The sequence below is a fragment of the Trichoderma reesei genome (genome assembly GCF_000167675.1).
Source record: "Trichoderma reesei QM6a unplaced genomic scaffold TRIREscaffold_6, whole genome shotgun sequence".
NCBI lineage: Eukaryota > Fungi > Ascomycota > Sordariomycetes > Hypocreales > Hypocreaceae > Trichoderma > Trichoderma reesei.
This window is the reverse complement of record NW_006711153.1, coordinates 217,011-232,459: the sequence shown is the minus strand read 5'-3', so window position 1 is coordinate 232,459 and position 15,449 is coordinate 217,011. Positions and strand designations below refer to the sequence as shown.

Below are 15,449 nucleotides of genomic sequence, written 5' to 3'. Positions count from 1 at the left end.
AGTTACCAAATCTATCGTGATTCTATTAGATGTCTCTAGAAACAAGCGACCAGGGGCACGACCATTGCCACTGCTACCAGAAAGAGGCTTGCAGCAGCCACACCAGCACCGCTCTTGGATCCGGTCTTGGTTGGACTCGCGGCGGTGGCGCTTCCTTGCGAAGTTGCAGTCAGCGCGGCTGCGCCGCTGGAGCCGGTAATCTGTGAACCGCTTGAGTCTGAGCCGTCAGATCCTCCAGATTCAGACCCAGAACCTGAACCTGAACCCGAACCCGACGCATGGCCAATAGCGGTAATCGTATAAACGGTGCCATCGCCTCCGTTGGTATAGGAAAAGACAGTGCCGCTAGCAGGTGCCGTCACGGTTCCAGCCGCATTGCTGAGCGTCGCCGTTCCACTCGGCACGCTATCCGTCGGCTTGTAATACTTGCTGACTCCATCAAGTGAGTACCCCAGATCATTGACGCAGTCGTACGTATCCATATAGGAACCGCATGAGTCGAAGTCAGTGTTGAGCTGTGACTGAAGCTGAGAGACAGTTGAGAGTCCGATGAGTTTGGGATCGGTGTCGGGACAGATATTGTAAAGACTGGTACTGATTAGTACGGTTGTGTTCTGATACGATTCGAGTTGGGGCCGCAAAAGGAGGCAAGGGAATCCTTACCTTGAGAGGGCACCGCTAATCTCACAGCAGTCGCACCCTTGGATCCGCTGCAGATTGCTGCTGGCGTCTTCCGAGTCGGCATTGTTGGAGCATGTCGCCGTCTCCTGTATGGCATCTTGAATTGCGAGGAAGACCTTGCCGACGTTGCAAGAGCACGCATCGGGAGCCTTGTTAGGCGCAGGGAAATAGGGCACAGGCAGCTTCGCGATGGGGCAGTTGAGGAAGTAGTCGATGATGTATTCCTGATACTCACACTCCCAGACGCGGTTCCAGCAAGAAGCAGAATAGCAGTTGTAATTGTCGACGTAGTTCTGACAGCCGCAAGCCAGGATTTCCTGCTGGCTGTTGTCCTTTTTGGCCTGGGCAATGCATGAGCTGAGCTTGTCATTGGCTTGCTTTTGACAGCTCTCAAAGCCAGAGGAGTCGGCACATCCCGTGCTGGTCAAGGTGGCATCGCCAGTGGCCGCAAGGGCTGCTCCGGTAAAGAGAGGGAGCAGAGCTAGACGCAGCATTGTCTTGTTTCTGTTCTCGCCAGCAACTCGCGCGAGGATGGGACGAGATTGAGACAAAGCAAACGTGAGAAGGACGAAGAAGACGATGAGCGGTAGGGACAGCCCAGACTTATCAAGCAAGTGTCCGGAGCAGCACCGACTGGCCTGCCATCGCGCGCCCTTCGGTCTGCAGGCAGTCTGCTGGCATTCTGCCTTGGGTGTCGGTCAAACCAGCAAACTAGTATCGTGGGCAGTGGATACAGAGCCTCCTCCTGATTTCCCGAACTGGCCGGATCAGGGACTTTCTGCACGCACGTGTGCTGCCGAGCGATCCGTATTCCGCTCTCGAGAGGTCCAGCAGAGGCAGTCCGTGATTCGACAGAGTCGGACAAACAGGGTTCGCCGAAGCTGGACCCCAGATTGGCGATCGTGAAGGGCCACGGGATTGGCCAGAGGGATCAGCCGCACTTTATTTCTCGATCTCGGTGGGTTCACGGCGTCCTCGATCGAGGATAGTGTGAGAAGCTGCCGGCTCCATGGCGGAATCGGCTGTCAATTGAGGTTGCCAAGAGGCATCTCGAATCTGCCGTCATCGTGTCGATAACTAGAGCTATAAGTCAGCCTTGCTTGTTGAAAATTAAGAGAAGACTGCGTACTCTTTGCTTCAACATGGCGATACTCGTGTTGGCAATGCATCAGTTGATGGATAACTCGTGTGCACGGGCATGTGGGTTGTTCAATGGTGTGCGCTGAAGATAATGGTCATTACCATGTTCTCTCCTTCTCATGTCGGCAGCGATAAGAACTTGGCAGCGCGATAACGTCACGTGTGTCTCTTATCGGTTTGCAAGCGAGCCATCAGGCATGAAAACTCATCTCAGCCCCTCAAGTAAAGCTCATCTGGAGATATCTTCAAGACGAACATGGACGCGCATTTCATTTGCCCGTTTCTCGCCGTTGCATCTCTCTGAGTATTCGCGAGACTGAGTGGGTCGCTGGGATGGGGTTGGTAATTAGGCGCGGATCTCGGCTCAGCTGAAATGATACTCTACTAGGTAGTTTAGGCAGCATAATCTGACCGTGCCTTCAACTTACCCTGCAAATGTGAGATCTCATGTCAAAATTCACCTCAACTTGCTGCCATGTCATGGAACGATTGATCCTGGTAAGTTTCTGTAAATCTGGAATGCTTCTCTTGCCTCACTGTAAATTTTGGAGCCCTGGTTTCGTTGTGGGACATGATAAAGTTATTAATAACCATACTATGTGATGAGGGTCGCTGTGGATCTCATGATGACCAAGCCATCCTTGCCCATTCACCAGATGGCGACGACAACTTTCCAAAGTCACATGGCTTCACCTGGCGCAACAAAGAGTAAAAGTCATATCGTAGAATGAGATTGAAGGGCAAGCCCTTCAAGGCACCCCATAGGTCCCCACAAACTCTTGTTCTTTCTTCCTTCTTTTATTTTTCTCGATATCGCCCTGTGAGGATATGGCATTGAGATTGATTGCAATGTGGATCATAGCAGGCTTCACGGTTTGATATTCATGACGTTGCCCTCCTCATCACATCTCATTGACTACAACGGCTCATGTACAAATGCATCACGTGAGAGACAACAAAGCCCATCTACCACTCTTCGCTTCTCACGCTGATACTGATGTGTTCGCGACCAGAACTCAGATCACCATTCTGAGTCGATTCACTCACTCGGTGGACCTGTTACACTCAACTGAGGCTTTGTAATACATGAACTTGCTAGGCTATGCGGAAGATTTTCCTTGCCTGTTCAAATGGGCTGCTTGAGCTTCTGCCGATGACCATGGTACCTACTTTAAGCGGCATTGATTGAACATCTGCTGAATCGCAGAAACTTGACATCTCTTGGATTGTCTCGTTCAGGAAAAGCCTTTCTATGACATGGAAGCACCTATCATGCTATGAGCTGAGATAATCATCTCATCTTCATGGACAATGTGGAAAGACATGCCGCGCCACTACCAGAATTCGGGACACTGGAAAAGTCGCACCGGGCTCATCATGAGGTACGTGGCCAGCCTGGAATTCAGTGATGCCTGAACCTCTCCTTCATGGTACGAGATGAGCTTTTCATGGCTTTTATGAATTCCTTTTTGTTGTTATCGAACGATCTCACCAGAGCGCTCTTAGCGATTGCTCGGTGCTGCGAATGAAGATGACGAGGGATGAATCTTGTCAGCGCGTTGGGGTGACTAATTTGAATGAGTAGGTAGAGATCCTCTCCTCATTCCGCTCATTGATTTGATTTGATGAGCAAGAGCATTTCATCCGCGACCAGACCAACTGAAATAGGGATATCGAGAGTAAGAAAGGGGCCCTATACAAAGTCGCGACAAGCATCGACTAGAGTTACAGCAGCTTGATCGCTTGGTTACTGGATGTGTGCAGAGTGCTTTTGCGTGTTTTGACTGGTAGGACTTGTGAAAGGGCCTGAATGACCTTTACTGCGCGGGTTCGAGGATGGCAGGGCTCGGGTCTATTGTTAGACGTGATTATGCATCTCAGTCGAAACACTTAAAGTGTTCACATCACGGTACCTAAGGTAGGAACACATGTATTCGCGTGGCATATGACGAAGTTACAAGAAAGAGGAACGCCTGATGTTTCATGGTGCCTTATGTTAGGTAGCTCCAGCGAAATCACACCCTGCCGTGGACGAATCTTAAAATTTGAGCAAGCTATGCCTGCACTCTCATATAAGCTCCTCTCACTTCTCGTGAGAACATTACCATTCCCGCTTTGTATATTGCCTGTGTAACTCACGGAGCTGCATGAGCACAATGAGAGTCCACGATGCGCTATGAGCATTATGATACCTTAGTAGGTACTGCCTCACAGATCCTGCTTTCTCATTGAGTGATCAAATATGCCCCTTGTCTTGCACTCGCCTCATATGTATCTTGTGCTTATCAATCTTCGCAACGGCAGTCATCGATCGTTTAGAGGTTCGTGAAATGTATCGTCTCCCGAGGAGTGTCGCGTTATGTGTTGACCGATTGAGCTTTCCAATGGTCTCATTGTAATGAGGCTTTCATCACCGTCTCATAGGGGCTGCCACACGCACATGCCCATATGAAAAGTACTATTGAAAATCATTAGTTCTCGGCGGTACATGTCATATTGTAGCTGTGACAGTTCTCACCTCACGAACCCGGCCAGTGTGGCTGAAATGCGCCGCATCTCACTCGGAGCAACATCCATCTCCCAGTACAGACTGTCAGAGTGTACCTCCTTGAGCATAGCCCTATTCAGCGTCGTAGAGGCAATCGTGAACCCCAGACACAGGATAACATCGCAGCGGAATCGGGTGCTGGCATGAGCACCCAACTTTGAGTCCAAGATTGTTGGATAAATAACGTCCACACTACTGTACGTCAAAGACAGTAGACACTAACAGAAGAGATATATCAGAGGAGAGACAGAGATGAGCTGCAGCTTAGTGAGACGGTACCAAGAGGAGTATGAGGGCATCTAGGAAGCTAGATTCATCGCAAAGATGGCTGATGGAGAAGGAGGCGATGAGAACGTAGAGGCTGGATGAAATTATGCGGATGGCGAGATATAACGCGCGAGTTTTGGTGGAAAAGTACTGGGATATGATGGGACAGCCCTGTTTCTCGTCCATCGCGACGGTTGAGGCTGTTGGATAGAATGGAATTACATGCTACTAGGTATCCTGAGGTAGTAGTAGAGAATTTCAATCTGCCATCATCGCAGTTTAAGATTATCTTGGCACTATCCAGCTTGTCGATTTCATAAGACTCTTGTGAGTAACTGACTGAGACAATCTTGCAAGTCTTTCCGAAGAGGGATCAACTCGGGAAGCTGAAGCTATCCGTGCCCGAGTCGAAGCGGTATCCGACGGAGATAGCACACGTCTTCATGCATCCTCATGACGACGCCAATAGGCTCAAGGCACATGCCCCGTCTCTGGTTTTCGAAAGGGGGCCTCGGGCGATATGAAACGGAGAGGCTATGATCGAAGCAGTAATCGTACTCGTAGTCGCAGTTCCACACACCGCAGTCCGAAAGCGGCAACTTCAACGCCACACTGTGACCCTCTTGTCCACAGATACCAGACTACTACTATTACATGTACAGTACAGTAGTATTATCGTATGTACGTTGTTCTGAAGCATGCCACAACCCACAGGCTATCCGCGTATTTGGGGGGCCAGGGACCCCCATGGATGGGTGCCAGAGCCCTATGATTCGCGAGACCAGGGGGGGAGAATACAGTAACTGCCACCAAAAAAGTCCGGTTGCCCCCCCTTTGATAGTACATAGAACAACATCCCTGGCCGGCCCTCTCCGCTACTCCGCATGGCGTTCCCCTAAAACAGCAATTGGAGGTTGAGGTTGGAGCCAATGGAAAGCGATGAAGGAGGTAGCTCTCCACTTTTAGAATAACGAAGAAGAGGCCATGCCCCAGCTTTTGAGGTTGGTCTTGGTTCAAGAGTCCTGGGCTTGTGCTACGAGAGAGGCTTCGAGTCTGTAAGAACAAATAGGTTATGGTATGTCTTTTCATGACAAAAGGTTCGCTTTTTATTAATATTATGAGTACAGCATGTTCCATCATCATTTTCTCTAAGCCGGATATTGTGTCAAGAAGAAGAAGATGGTGGTGATAGTAGTGAATGGGGAGGTGAATAAGATGAAGTGGGAGAAAAAGAAGAAGAAGCAATCGGCGCAGAGGATATGCTCGGATCAGACTTGATCTCAGAGAGCCTCTTTGCAATCTCCGCCGTCGAGCTCTCTGTAGATGACTTTGAGGACGAATTCTTGCACTCGAGACACTGCCGACACTCGAGATTCCGCCGCAGCTGCTCCTCGCACCAGGCCAGGCGGGCGAAGAGGTCCTTTGTCGACTGCCTCCTCTTCCGCGGAGCGGCGGGTGCGCTTGGCTGACAAACGACCTTGAGCTGAACGGAATTGTAGAATTATTGGATATGTCAGCGGGCATGTGAATTATTCTATGAGGTGGATGATGTATGGGGGGGAATGGCGTGACGGAGACTCTTTGTCTCTCTCTGTCTCTCTGTCTCTCTCCCCCGTCCGTGGGTAAAAGACACGCACCTTGATGCACATGGAGCATGGGCTTTTCCGGTTGCACTTCTTTTTGCGCTTCTGGCAGAGGCGGCATGCGAGTTTCCTTGCTTCCTTGGCGGGCTTGTGGGGAGGAAGGGAGTCGGCGGAGGAGCTCATTGTTCCAAAAAAAAATGATGAATGTGAGGTGGAGGATAATCAGTTGGTAGAGGCCGGCTTCAGCTTGTTGTTGAGATTGTTGTAAGGGAGGCGGAGACAGGGCTGGAGAGAGGAAGCTGTCTTGAAAGATGCCATTTATCAGTGAGACGCTCGTCGTCAGATGCAGGCATCTTCACAGTTTGAAGTTAATGTCAAGCTCAAGAGTCGACCAGGCGGAAGTAGTAGTAGTAGTAGTAGCTCGGTAGTCGACCCCGTCAGGCCCATGCAGGATCAGCAGAGACGGCTAGCTCGACAAACTTTGTTCAGGAAGTGGTGCTGGTCCCGGAAACATCGAGTCATGGATCGTCAAGATCGGGAGACATGCAAGTTTGGCTAAAGAAGGAAATCAGTACGACGCTGCCAGGAAGAGTAAGGGGGATCGAGGCATCGGGGCCGTTGTGAGCTGAAGCGGAATCGTGTTACCCTCGACACCCCGAGGGATAGAGAGCAAAGCAGACGGCCGCTCGGGGTCTGCCAAAAGCCCGGCAGCGCGAAGACCATTGATTGGACACGCGGGATCGAGGAGGAGGCAGATAACTATATACAAACTCCGCAATACGGTGTATAAGCACGACGAGGCTGTCCACTGCAAGGAGACGAGACATGTGTTTTGCTCCAGGTTCTTCGAGTGTATTCGTTCTTACAGAGGAATGGTGCCCCCCCTGGATGACGAATAATGGGCGTAGTGGATTTTGCCAGTCTTGATTCGGCGTGTTGATTCGGAGGTTTGCAACATGGGAGATCCGAGAGGCCGGTGCGTTGGCGGATTGCGGCTGTCCGATGCTGGGTGATATATAGTTTGTAAATCGTCAGATCAGCCGCTTGCACTGGTTGAAGTCTGCCAGGGGCTCTGTGAACAAGCCAGCTGAGTATTCTCCTTGGGTCTGATCTGTTGAGAAGATTGAGAGCTTCAATAGAGTTGGTGGTTTGTCTTCACCTATTGTGAACCCCCTGACCAACAAATCAACATACCTGTGGCTCTGGATATATCGACACTCCTCGGACCAAGGACCTCCTGATGGCTGGGCAACCAGACCAGGGCGACCTGAGCCCCGGGTCTCGCTCCCAATCTGCCCACGGGAGCGCCCAGACGTACGTCGAAGGCCAGCAGTCTCCCTCTGTCCACGCCGACACCAAGAAGGAATCGAAGGACCGGACCAATAACAACGACAATGACGACGACGACAACGACGACGACCAAGATGACTCGTCAGAGAACAACAGCACCCACGAGATGGAGCGGCGGCTCAGCATGGTGCAGCAGCTGGCCCGTCAGTACACGCACACCTCGGGCATCGACATCCAGGGCCAGCCCGACTCCATCTTTGGGAACAACGACCCCGAGTCGCCGCTCAACCCCATGAGCAGCAAGTTCAACGGCCGAACCTGGGCCAAGACGGTGGCCAAGTACGCGACGGAGCACGGATCCGGGTTTCGGCGCAGCGGCATCTCGTTTCGCAACATGAACGTCTACGGATACGGGACGGAGACGGACTTCCAGAAGGATGTCGGAAACGTGTGGCTGTCGATTCCGGATCTCGCTCGGCAGGCGCTGAGCAAGACGGGCGGACGGAGGCGGATCGATATCCTGAGGAACCTCGACGGCGTCATCAAGTCGGGCGAGATGCTCGTCGTGTTGGGGCCGCCTGGCGCAGGATGCTCGACGTTTCTCAAGTCGATTGCGGGCGAGACCAACGGCATCTACATCGATGCCGAGACGCAGTTCAACTACCAGGGCATCAGCGCAAAGGAGATGCATACCCAGCATAGGGGCGAAGCCATCTACACGGCCGAAGTCGACGTGCACTTCCCGATGCTGTCGGTTGGCGACACGCTCGCCTTTGCGGCCATGGCGAGATGCCCCCGGAACCTCCCTGCCGGCGTCTCTCGCGACCAGTTTGCGGCTCACTACCGAGACGTCGTGATGGCCATGTACGGCATCAGCCACACAGTCAACACGCGCGTCGGGAACGAGTACATCCGCGGCGTGTCTGGCGGAGAGCGGAAGCGGGTGACGATTGCCGAGGCCTCGCTGTCAAACGCTCCTCTGCAGTGCTGGGACAACTCGACTCGCGGCTTGGATTCGGCAAACGCCATCGAATTCTGCAAGACGCTTCGCCTCCAGTCCGACACCTTTGGCCAGACGAGTGCCGTGTCCATCTATCAGGCGCCGCAGAGCGCGTATGATGTCTTTGACAAGGTCCTCGTGCTGTATGAAGGAAGACAGATCTTCTTTGGTCCCACCGGCAAAGCCAAGGACTATTTCCTCAACCTCGGCTTCGAATGTCCGGCGCGTCAGACCGTTCCTGATTTTCTCACGTCCATGACGGCGCCGACGGAACGAATCGTTCGCGCTGGGTGGGAGAGCCGGGCGCCTCGAACCCCTGACGAGTTCGCAACGTGCTGGAAGAACAGCGACGACTACAAGGCGCTGCAGGCCGAGATCGAGGCCTATAACCAGGAGCATCCCATTGGCGGTGCCGACGCCGAGGCCTTTCGCCAGCACAAGAAGATGACCCAGGCCAAGGGCCAGCGCGTCAAGTCGCCCTACACGCTCTCGTACTCGCAGCAGATCAGGCTCTGCCTGTGGCGAGGCTGGCGACGGTTGATTGGAGACCCCAGCCTGACCATTTTCGCGTGGCTGTCCAACACGGCCCTGGCGCTCATCATCTCGTCGCTGTTCTACAACCTGCAGCCGACGACGGGCAGCTTCTACGGACGCGCGGCGGCTCTCTATGTGGCGATCCTGTCGAATGCCTTTTCGAGCGCGCTCGAGATCCTGACGCAGTATGCGCAGAGGCCGATTGTCGAGAAGCACTCGCGGTATGGCTTCCATCAGCCGTCTGCCGAGGCGTTTTCGTCGGTGCTGTGCGACATGCCGTACAAGATTGGAAACGCCATCTGCTACAACCTGGTGCTGTATTTCATGGCCAACTTGAATCGAACCGCTGGGAACTTCTTTTACTTTCTCTTTGTGGTGTTTCTGATGGTGCTGGCCATGTCTGGCGTCTTTCGATCCATGTGAGTTTCTTCTTCCTCCCCCCCCCCCCCCCCCCCCCCTTTTCCCTCAGACTCTCACACATACTCACCCCCAAACGACAGAGCCGCCCTGTCGCGCACGCTCTCGCAAGCCATGGTCCCCGCCTCGCTGCTCATCCTCGCCATGGTCATCTTCACCGGCTTCGTCATCCCCGTCGACTACATGCTGGGCTGGTGCCGCTGGATCAACTACCTCGACCCCGTGGCCTACGGCTTCGAGGCCCTCATGATCAACGAGTTCAGCGGCCGCCGCTTCGAGTGCAACGCCTTTGTCCCCAGCGCCCTCGTCCCCGGATACGAGAACGTCACGGCCGATCACCGCGCCTGCACCGCCGTCGGGTCCGTCCCGGGGCAGGACTTTGTCAGCGGCGACGCCTACATCAACTCGCAGTACCGGTATTTCCACTCGCACAAGTGGCGCAACGTCGGCATCCTGATTGCCTTTGTGCTCTTCAACCACTTTGTGTACTTTGTTGCTACGGACCTCATCCAGGCGAAGAAGTCCAAGGGCGAGGTCCTCGTCTTCCGCCGCGGCCAGCTCCTGTCCTCCTCGACGACACCCAAGAAGAGCGACACCGAGTCGTCGCTATCAGGCCCCATCCCCGTCGTCGAAAAGGGCGCAAACACTCCTCTGGAGCAGAGCGACGCCATGATTCAGGCCTCGACCAGCGTCTTCCACTGGAGCAACGTCTGCTACGATATCAAGATCAAGGGCGAACCGCGCCGCATCCTCGACCACGTCGACGGCTGGGTCAAGCCTGGCACCCTCACAGCTCTCATGGGCGTGTCTGGCGCCGGTAAAACGACGCTGCTCGACTGTCTGGCCGACCGCATCTCCATGGGCGTCATCACAGGCGAGATGCTGGTCGACGGCAAGATCAGGGACAACTCGTTCCAGCGCAAGACGGGCTACGTGCAGCAGCAGGATCTCCATCTCGAGACGACGACGGTCCGCGAGGCGCTCGAGTTCAGCGCTCTGCTGCGACAGCCCGCGACCACGCCGAGGGCCGAGAAGCTGGCGTATGTCGACGAGGTCATCAAGCTGCTGGACATGCAGGAGTATGCGGATGCCGTCGTCGGCGTGCTGGGCGAGGGGCTGAATGTTGAACAACGGAAGAGACTCACGATTGGCGTCGAACTCGCGGCAAAGCCACCGCTCCTCCTGTTCGTCGACGAGCCGACCTCGGGCCTCGATTCGCAGACGTCCTGGGCCATCCTCGACCTGCTGGAAAAGCTCTCCAAGGCCGGCCAGTCGATCCTCTGCACCATCCACCAACCGTCCGCGATGCTGTTCCAACGCTTCGACCGGCTCCTGTTCCTCGCAAAGGGAGGACGAACTGTCTACTTTGGTGACATTGGTGAAAACTCGTCCGTCATGACGTCGTATTTCGAGCGACACGGCGCCCCCAAGTGTTCCCCTGGCGAGAACCCTGCCGAATGGATGCTGCAGGCCATCGGGGCTGCCCCTGGATCGACAACGGAGGTGGACTGGCACCAGGCCTGGCTCGACAGCAAGGAATATCAGGAAGTCCAGGCTGAGCTCCAGCGCCTCAAGGACGAAGGAAACAGCACCGCCAACAGCCACCACGACGCCAACGACAAGGCCTCGTACGCCGAGTTCGCGGCGCCCTTCTGGTCCCAGTTCCTCATCGTCACGCAGCGCGTCTTCCAGCAGATCTGGCGCACGCCGTCATACATCTACTCCAAGTTCTTCCTCTGCCTCTTCGTCTCGCTCTTCATCGGCCTCGTGTTCCTCAACGCCCCGCTCAGCATCCAGGGCCTGCAGAACCAAATGTTTGCCATCTTCAACATCCTGACCATCTTTGGGCAGCTCGTGCAGCAGCAGATGCCGCACTTTGTGACGCAGCGCTCGCTCTACGAGGTCCGCGAACGGCCCTCCAAGACGTACAGCTGGAAGATCTTCATGCTGTCCCAGGTCGTCGCCGAGATCCCGTGGAACACGCTCATGTCCGTCGTCATGTTCGTCTGCGTCTACTACCCGGTCGGCTTCAACAAGAACGCCGTGCCGGCCGACCAGGTCACCGAGCGAGGCGGCCTCATGTGGCTGCTGTTCTGGCAGTTCCTCATCTTCACGTGCACCTTTGCCCACGCCTGCATCGCCATCACCGACACCGCCGAGGCCGGCGGCAACCTGGCCAACATCCTCTTCATGATGTGCCTCATCTTCTGCGGCGTCCTGGCCAGCCCCGACAGCATGCCCGGCTTCTGGATCTTCATGTACCGCGTCTCGCCCTTTACCTACTGGGTCTCTGCCGTCTTGTCGACCGGCCTGGCCAACACGCACGTCACCTGTTCCAATGTCGAGCTCGTCCACCTCGACCCTCCTTCAGGTCAGACCTGCGGCGAGTTCCTCGACAACTTCATCTCTGCCGCGGGAGGCTATCTCCAGGACAGCAACGCCACCTCCGACTGCAGCTACTGCCCGATTGCCGACACAAACGTCTTCCTCGCGAGCGTCAGCTCGAGCTACTCCCACAGATGGCGCGACTTTGGCATTGGAATGGCGTACATTGCGTTTAACATTGCGGCGTCGCTGTTCTTGTACTGGCTGGTGAGGATGCCCAAGAAATGGGGAAAGAAGAAGGAGTAATACCTCTCGCTCTCTCTCTCTTCCTCCCCCCTACTCTCCCTGAATCAACATTCTCTTGACAAGGTCTGCATCCATCGACTCGACAAGAGCCGCAGATCAGTCGATGCATTGCATGAGATTCTCTTCGAGTTGTTTGTCAAATGCCAACAACAACAACAAACAACTACATCAATACTTTTGGATACTTTCTCCTTCCCTTCTTAGATCATCTTTCTATAGAGACATCTTCCTTTCACTGTTAGAAAAGACGTGCCAAGTAGGCACCCATCGCCAGATTTTCTTTCATATTTTGACGATTCATATGACGTGTCGTCACAACGAAGTCTCCATGAAAATAGTCCATGTTTCTATCATCTGTCATTAATAATGAGTGTCTGCATCTATTTCCTTATCTATACATATATAGACTAAATACATAGTTAGCCATCATCATCATCATCGTTATCATCACCAGAATGACTATCCAAGTGGCTTCACGTCCTCCATCTCAGCCTATGCCCATTGCCCACTCGCTGACTACCTAGAATCTCAGGTCCTCAATATTGTCAATCAAAAAAGTGTAGCTCGCGTTGCGATACGTATCATCCAGAAGCCCGTTGCTGTTTGCCTTAAACTGCAGCAGCTTCTTGTCCTGCTTCCACTGCGGCCAAAAGACGTCTACCTCGGTGCCAATGTTGGGATCCAGGTTATGCACAAAGTTGAGATAGTACGTCCGCCCGCTAATGGTCGGATACTTGTCGTTGGAGTCTTTGAACAGGACGCCAATGTCCGACCCGTGATACGTGCCAAACAGCCCGAGCAGCGGGTTGTACTTGTACGACGAAAAGTACGACCACGTTAGCACCGTCGGCGCAACGCTGGCAAACGTCTGCAGCGAGATGCGGCGGACCAGGTTAAAGACAATGTCGCCCAGTATCGCGGCAATCCTCTTCTTGCCGGGATAGCCTTCAAACAGATACCCCGTGCGGTACGGGCTTCCGTCGCGAGGGTCGCTGCTGTACGTGTTGACAAACTCCGTAACCTGCTCTGTATCAGCGTTGTGGAAGTAGTACGCCGACAGGTACTCGACAATCTTCTCCGTCGTGCTCATGTTGCGCTGCGTCAGGCTGAAGAGCGTGCCCTCGTCCTCCTGCGTCCCGATAATCATGGGCACCTGGTGGAACTTGCCTGCCCGCTGCAGCGCGTCCGGGCTGTCCGTCAGTACCCTGCCGTCCGGCCGGGGCAGATAGGACAGGGCGAGAGAGCTGTACGAGATGATGCCCGGCACCGAGTTGGCGGCGACGGTGAAGACGTCGTTGTCCAGATTGCGGAGGCACGACAGCGAATCGGTGCCCGTGCAATTGGCCGCCACGGCAACGGTATCGTAGATGGCCTGGGCTTTGTCGCTGTCCAGGGGATCAGTGGGCGTCGCGGAGCCAGAGTTCATGATGGCGCCGCGGAACAGCGAATTGCCATTGTAGCTGGCATCGCCGTCAAAGAGGACGAGCTGATCAAATACCGAGATGGCACCGGCAGACTCGCCCCAGATGGTGACCTTGCCCGGGTCACCACCAAAAGCCTCAATATTGTCCGCAACCCACTCGAGGCCCATCCGTTGGTCAAGAAGCCCAGCGTTGCCACTGCCCTCGGCCAAGATCTCCTTGCCCGGCATGAAACCCCAGGCAGCGACGCGGTAGTTGACCGCCACGAAGATAAAGGGCTGGTCGTGCAGCAGGCCCGTCTCAATCAGCTGGGTGGCATTGTAGCCCGCAGTGCTGCCGGCCAGAAAGCCACCGCCAAATATCCAGAACAGCACAGGGAGGCCGGCGCCGGCCCGTACCCCTTTCGGGCGCTGGACGTTGATCGTCAGACAGTCTTCCCCCGATGTGGGTGCCTCACTCTCGCCCGAGGTATCGTTAACGATGGCGCCAGCAACGAGAGCATCAGCGACGTTGGAGAGGCCCTTCAGAGTCAGGATGGGTCCCTGAGGGCATGAACGGGGTGTGCCCGTGGCGTCAAACGTGCCCAGGTCCCGGGACAGCTTTACCGGCGGCCTGAAGCGCAGGTCGCCAATCGGCGCATCGGCATAGGGGATGCCATTGAACGTTTCTACGGTCTCTCCTGCGGTGCCGATGATGGTGCCGGACGGGATGGTGACGCTGGCAATGGCGGCCTCTTCCCGTGCCTCCACGGAGAAGGTGTGTACGGAGGTGTGTACGGCTGCGATGAGCGGCAGCAAGCCAGCCGCGATTGAGAGGATGGCGGCCTTCATTGTTGGAAAAGAGGCAGCGCAATAGAGCTATGGCTGCAGTGAGGCTTTGTGTCCGAAGGATCTACCACAGAAGAGCCACGAGGCGGAAGAGATGATCTTGGCAGTGGTTCCGGACCTGAGAAGCTTTGGCCTTTCTCTTATACGCATTCTGACGACTCCATGTCGTCTTCTCGTTTGGTGTCGTCTGACTGCTTCCTGCTGAATTCGGGTCATGCTTTCGCTCATGACAAGGGTGGTCTCCGTCTATCGTGGCATGACGACGCGATCTGTCGACAACCCGAGTTAGCAATGTACAACGCTTCCCAAGACGAAGGTCGTCATGGCTCTGGCTTCTTAGTCAGGAGATCGTCCATCATGGCGGGTGAGATATGCGGTGAGACAGTTGATTCCCCGTCCGAGACATGTCTTTTTGGTTGTTTGCCATGTCTCGTAACACGAGATCCGTGGTGGTGGGTATCAAGTTCGGAAAGGACGAAAATCGAGATGAGTGTCTGAGACATTCGTAGTAATGGGTCGTCATCGAGGAGGTTCTGACTAAGTCTGGATAGACTGCTTGACGTCCTGCATCAGAACCAGTAAGACGTACCTACCTAGTAGTCAGTGTATGCAATGCTAGGTAGATGCGTCGTCATCTCATCGCCAGGAGGCTGGTCTTAAATTTAAGGTTGTTTCCCCCTCCTGGTGGCGTTGACAGAGGCGTCGGCCAAATCGGCAACTTGAGAGGCACCATTCATCGATCGCTCAACGATATTGGTCAGAGGGAGAGAGGAGTTGTTCAGGATGGGAATCGTGCGCGGAGTCGAAAAAGTTTGATCTCTGTTCAATCGGTTAGCCTGATGCTCCGTTCGGCTGAGGCTGTACTGACCTCGACTGAGTGGAGGATCTTGGCGAGCCATCGACGGATGGCTGTAGTTGAATGACCAGAATCACTCTAAAGTCAGCCACTGTTGAGCGTATTTAGAAGTAGAAGGGCATAGGTAGTAGAGGAAGAGCAGCAGAGAAGGAGAGCCAGAGACGAAGCGAGGTCAATCGCCCGTGACGTCTTTCTGCCTTCATTTGCTTTTCACCGCCCGACTCCGGCCCGGTGCCTCGTTAATCCACCTTCAC

The 15,449-nt window shown here is 54.6% G+C and overlaps 4 protein-coding genes across 4 annotated transcripts; 1 reads left to right on the top strand and 3 right to left on the bottom strand.

The window, feature by feature from the left end:
* Nucleotides 1-35: 35 nt before the first annotated feature.
* On the bottom strand, nucleotides 36-1,175 carry TRIREDRAFT_105860 (uncharacterized protein; the record flags this gene model as incomplete). Its single annotated transcript, XM_006964036.1, has 2 exons — nucleotides 36-588; nucleotides 664-1,175. The coding sequence occupies 2 exons, from the start codon at nucleotides 1,173-1,175 to the stop codon at nucleotides 36-38; spliced, it is 1,065 nt and encodes a 354-aa protein (XP_006964098.1).
* Nucleotides 1,176-5,713: 4,538 nt separating this feature from the next.
* TRIREDRAFT_121138 (N-terminal fungal transcription regulatory domain-containing protein) lies at nucleotides 5,714-6,402 on the bottom strand (the record flags this gene model as incomplete). The annotated part of the gene is made up of 2 exons (XM_006964035.1): nucleotides 5,714-6,119; nucleotides 6,274-6,402. The coding sequence occupies 2 exons, from the start codon at nucleotides 6,400-6,402 to the stop codon at nucleotides 5,802-5,804; spliced, it is 447 nt and encodes a 148-aa protein (XP_006964097.1). The 3' UTR covers nucleotides 5,714-5,801.
* Nucleotides 6,403-7,459: 1,057 nt separating this feature from the next.
* Nucleotides 7,460-12,091, top strand: TRIREDRAFT_76682 (uncharacterized protein; the record flags this gene model as incomplete). The annotated part of the gene is made up of 2 exons (XM_006964184.1): nucleotides 7,460-9,462; nucleotides 9,544-12,091. The coding sequence occupies 2 exons, from the start codon at nucleotides 7,460-7,462 to the stop codon at nucleotides 12,089-12,091; spliced, it is 4,551 nt and encodes a 1,516-aa protein (XP_006964246.1).
* Nucleotides 12,092-12,611: 520 nt separating this feature from the next.
* TRIREDRAFT_59723 (uncharacterized protein) lies at nucleotides 12,612-14,342 on the bottom strand (the record flags this gene model as incomplete). Its single annotated transcript, XM_006964034.1, has 1 exon — nucleotides 12,612-14,342. One exon carries the CDS (start codon nucleotides 14,340-14,342, stop codon nucleotides 12,612-12,614), a length of 1,731 nt encoding a protein of 576 aa, XP_006964096.1.
* Between the last annotated feature and the right edge of the window lie 1,107 nt (nucleotides 14,343-15,449).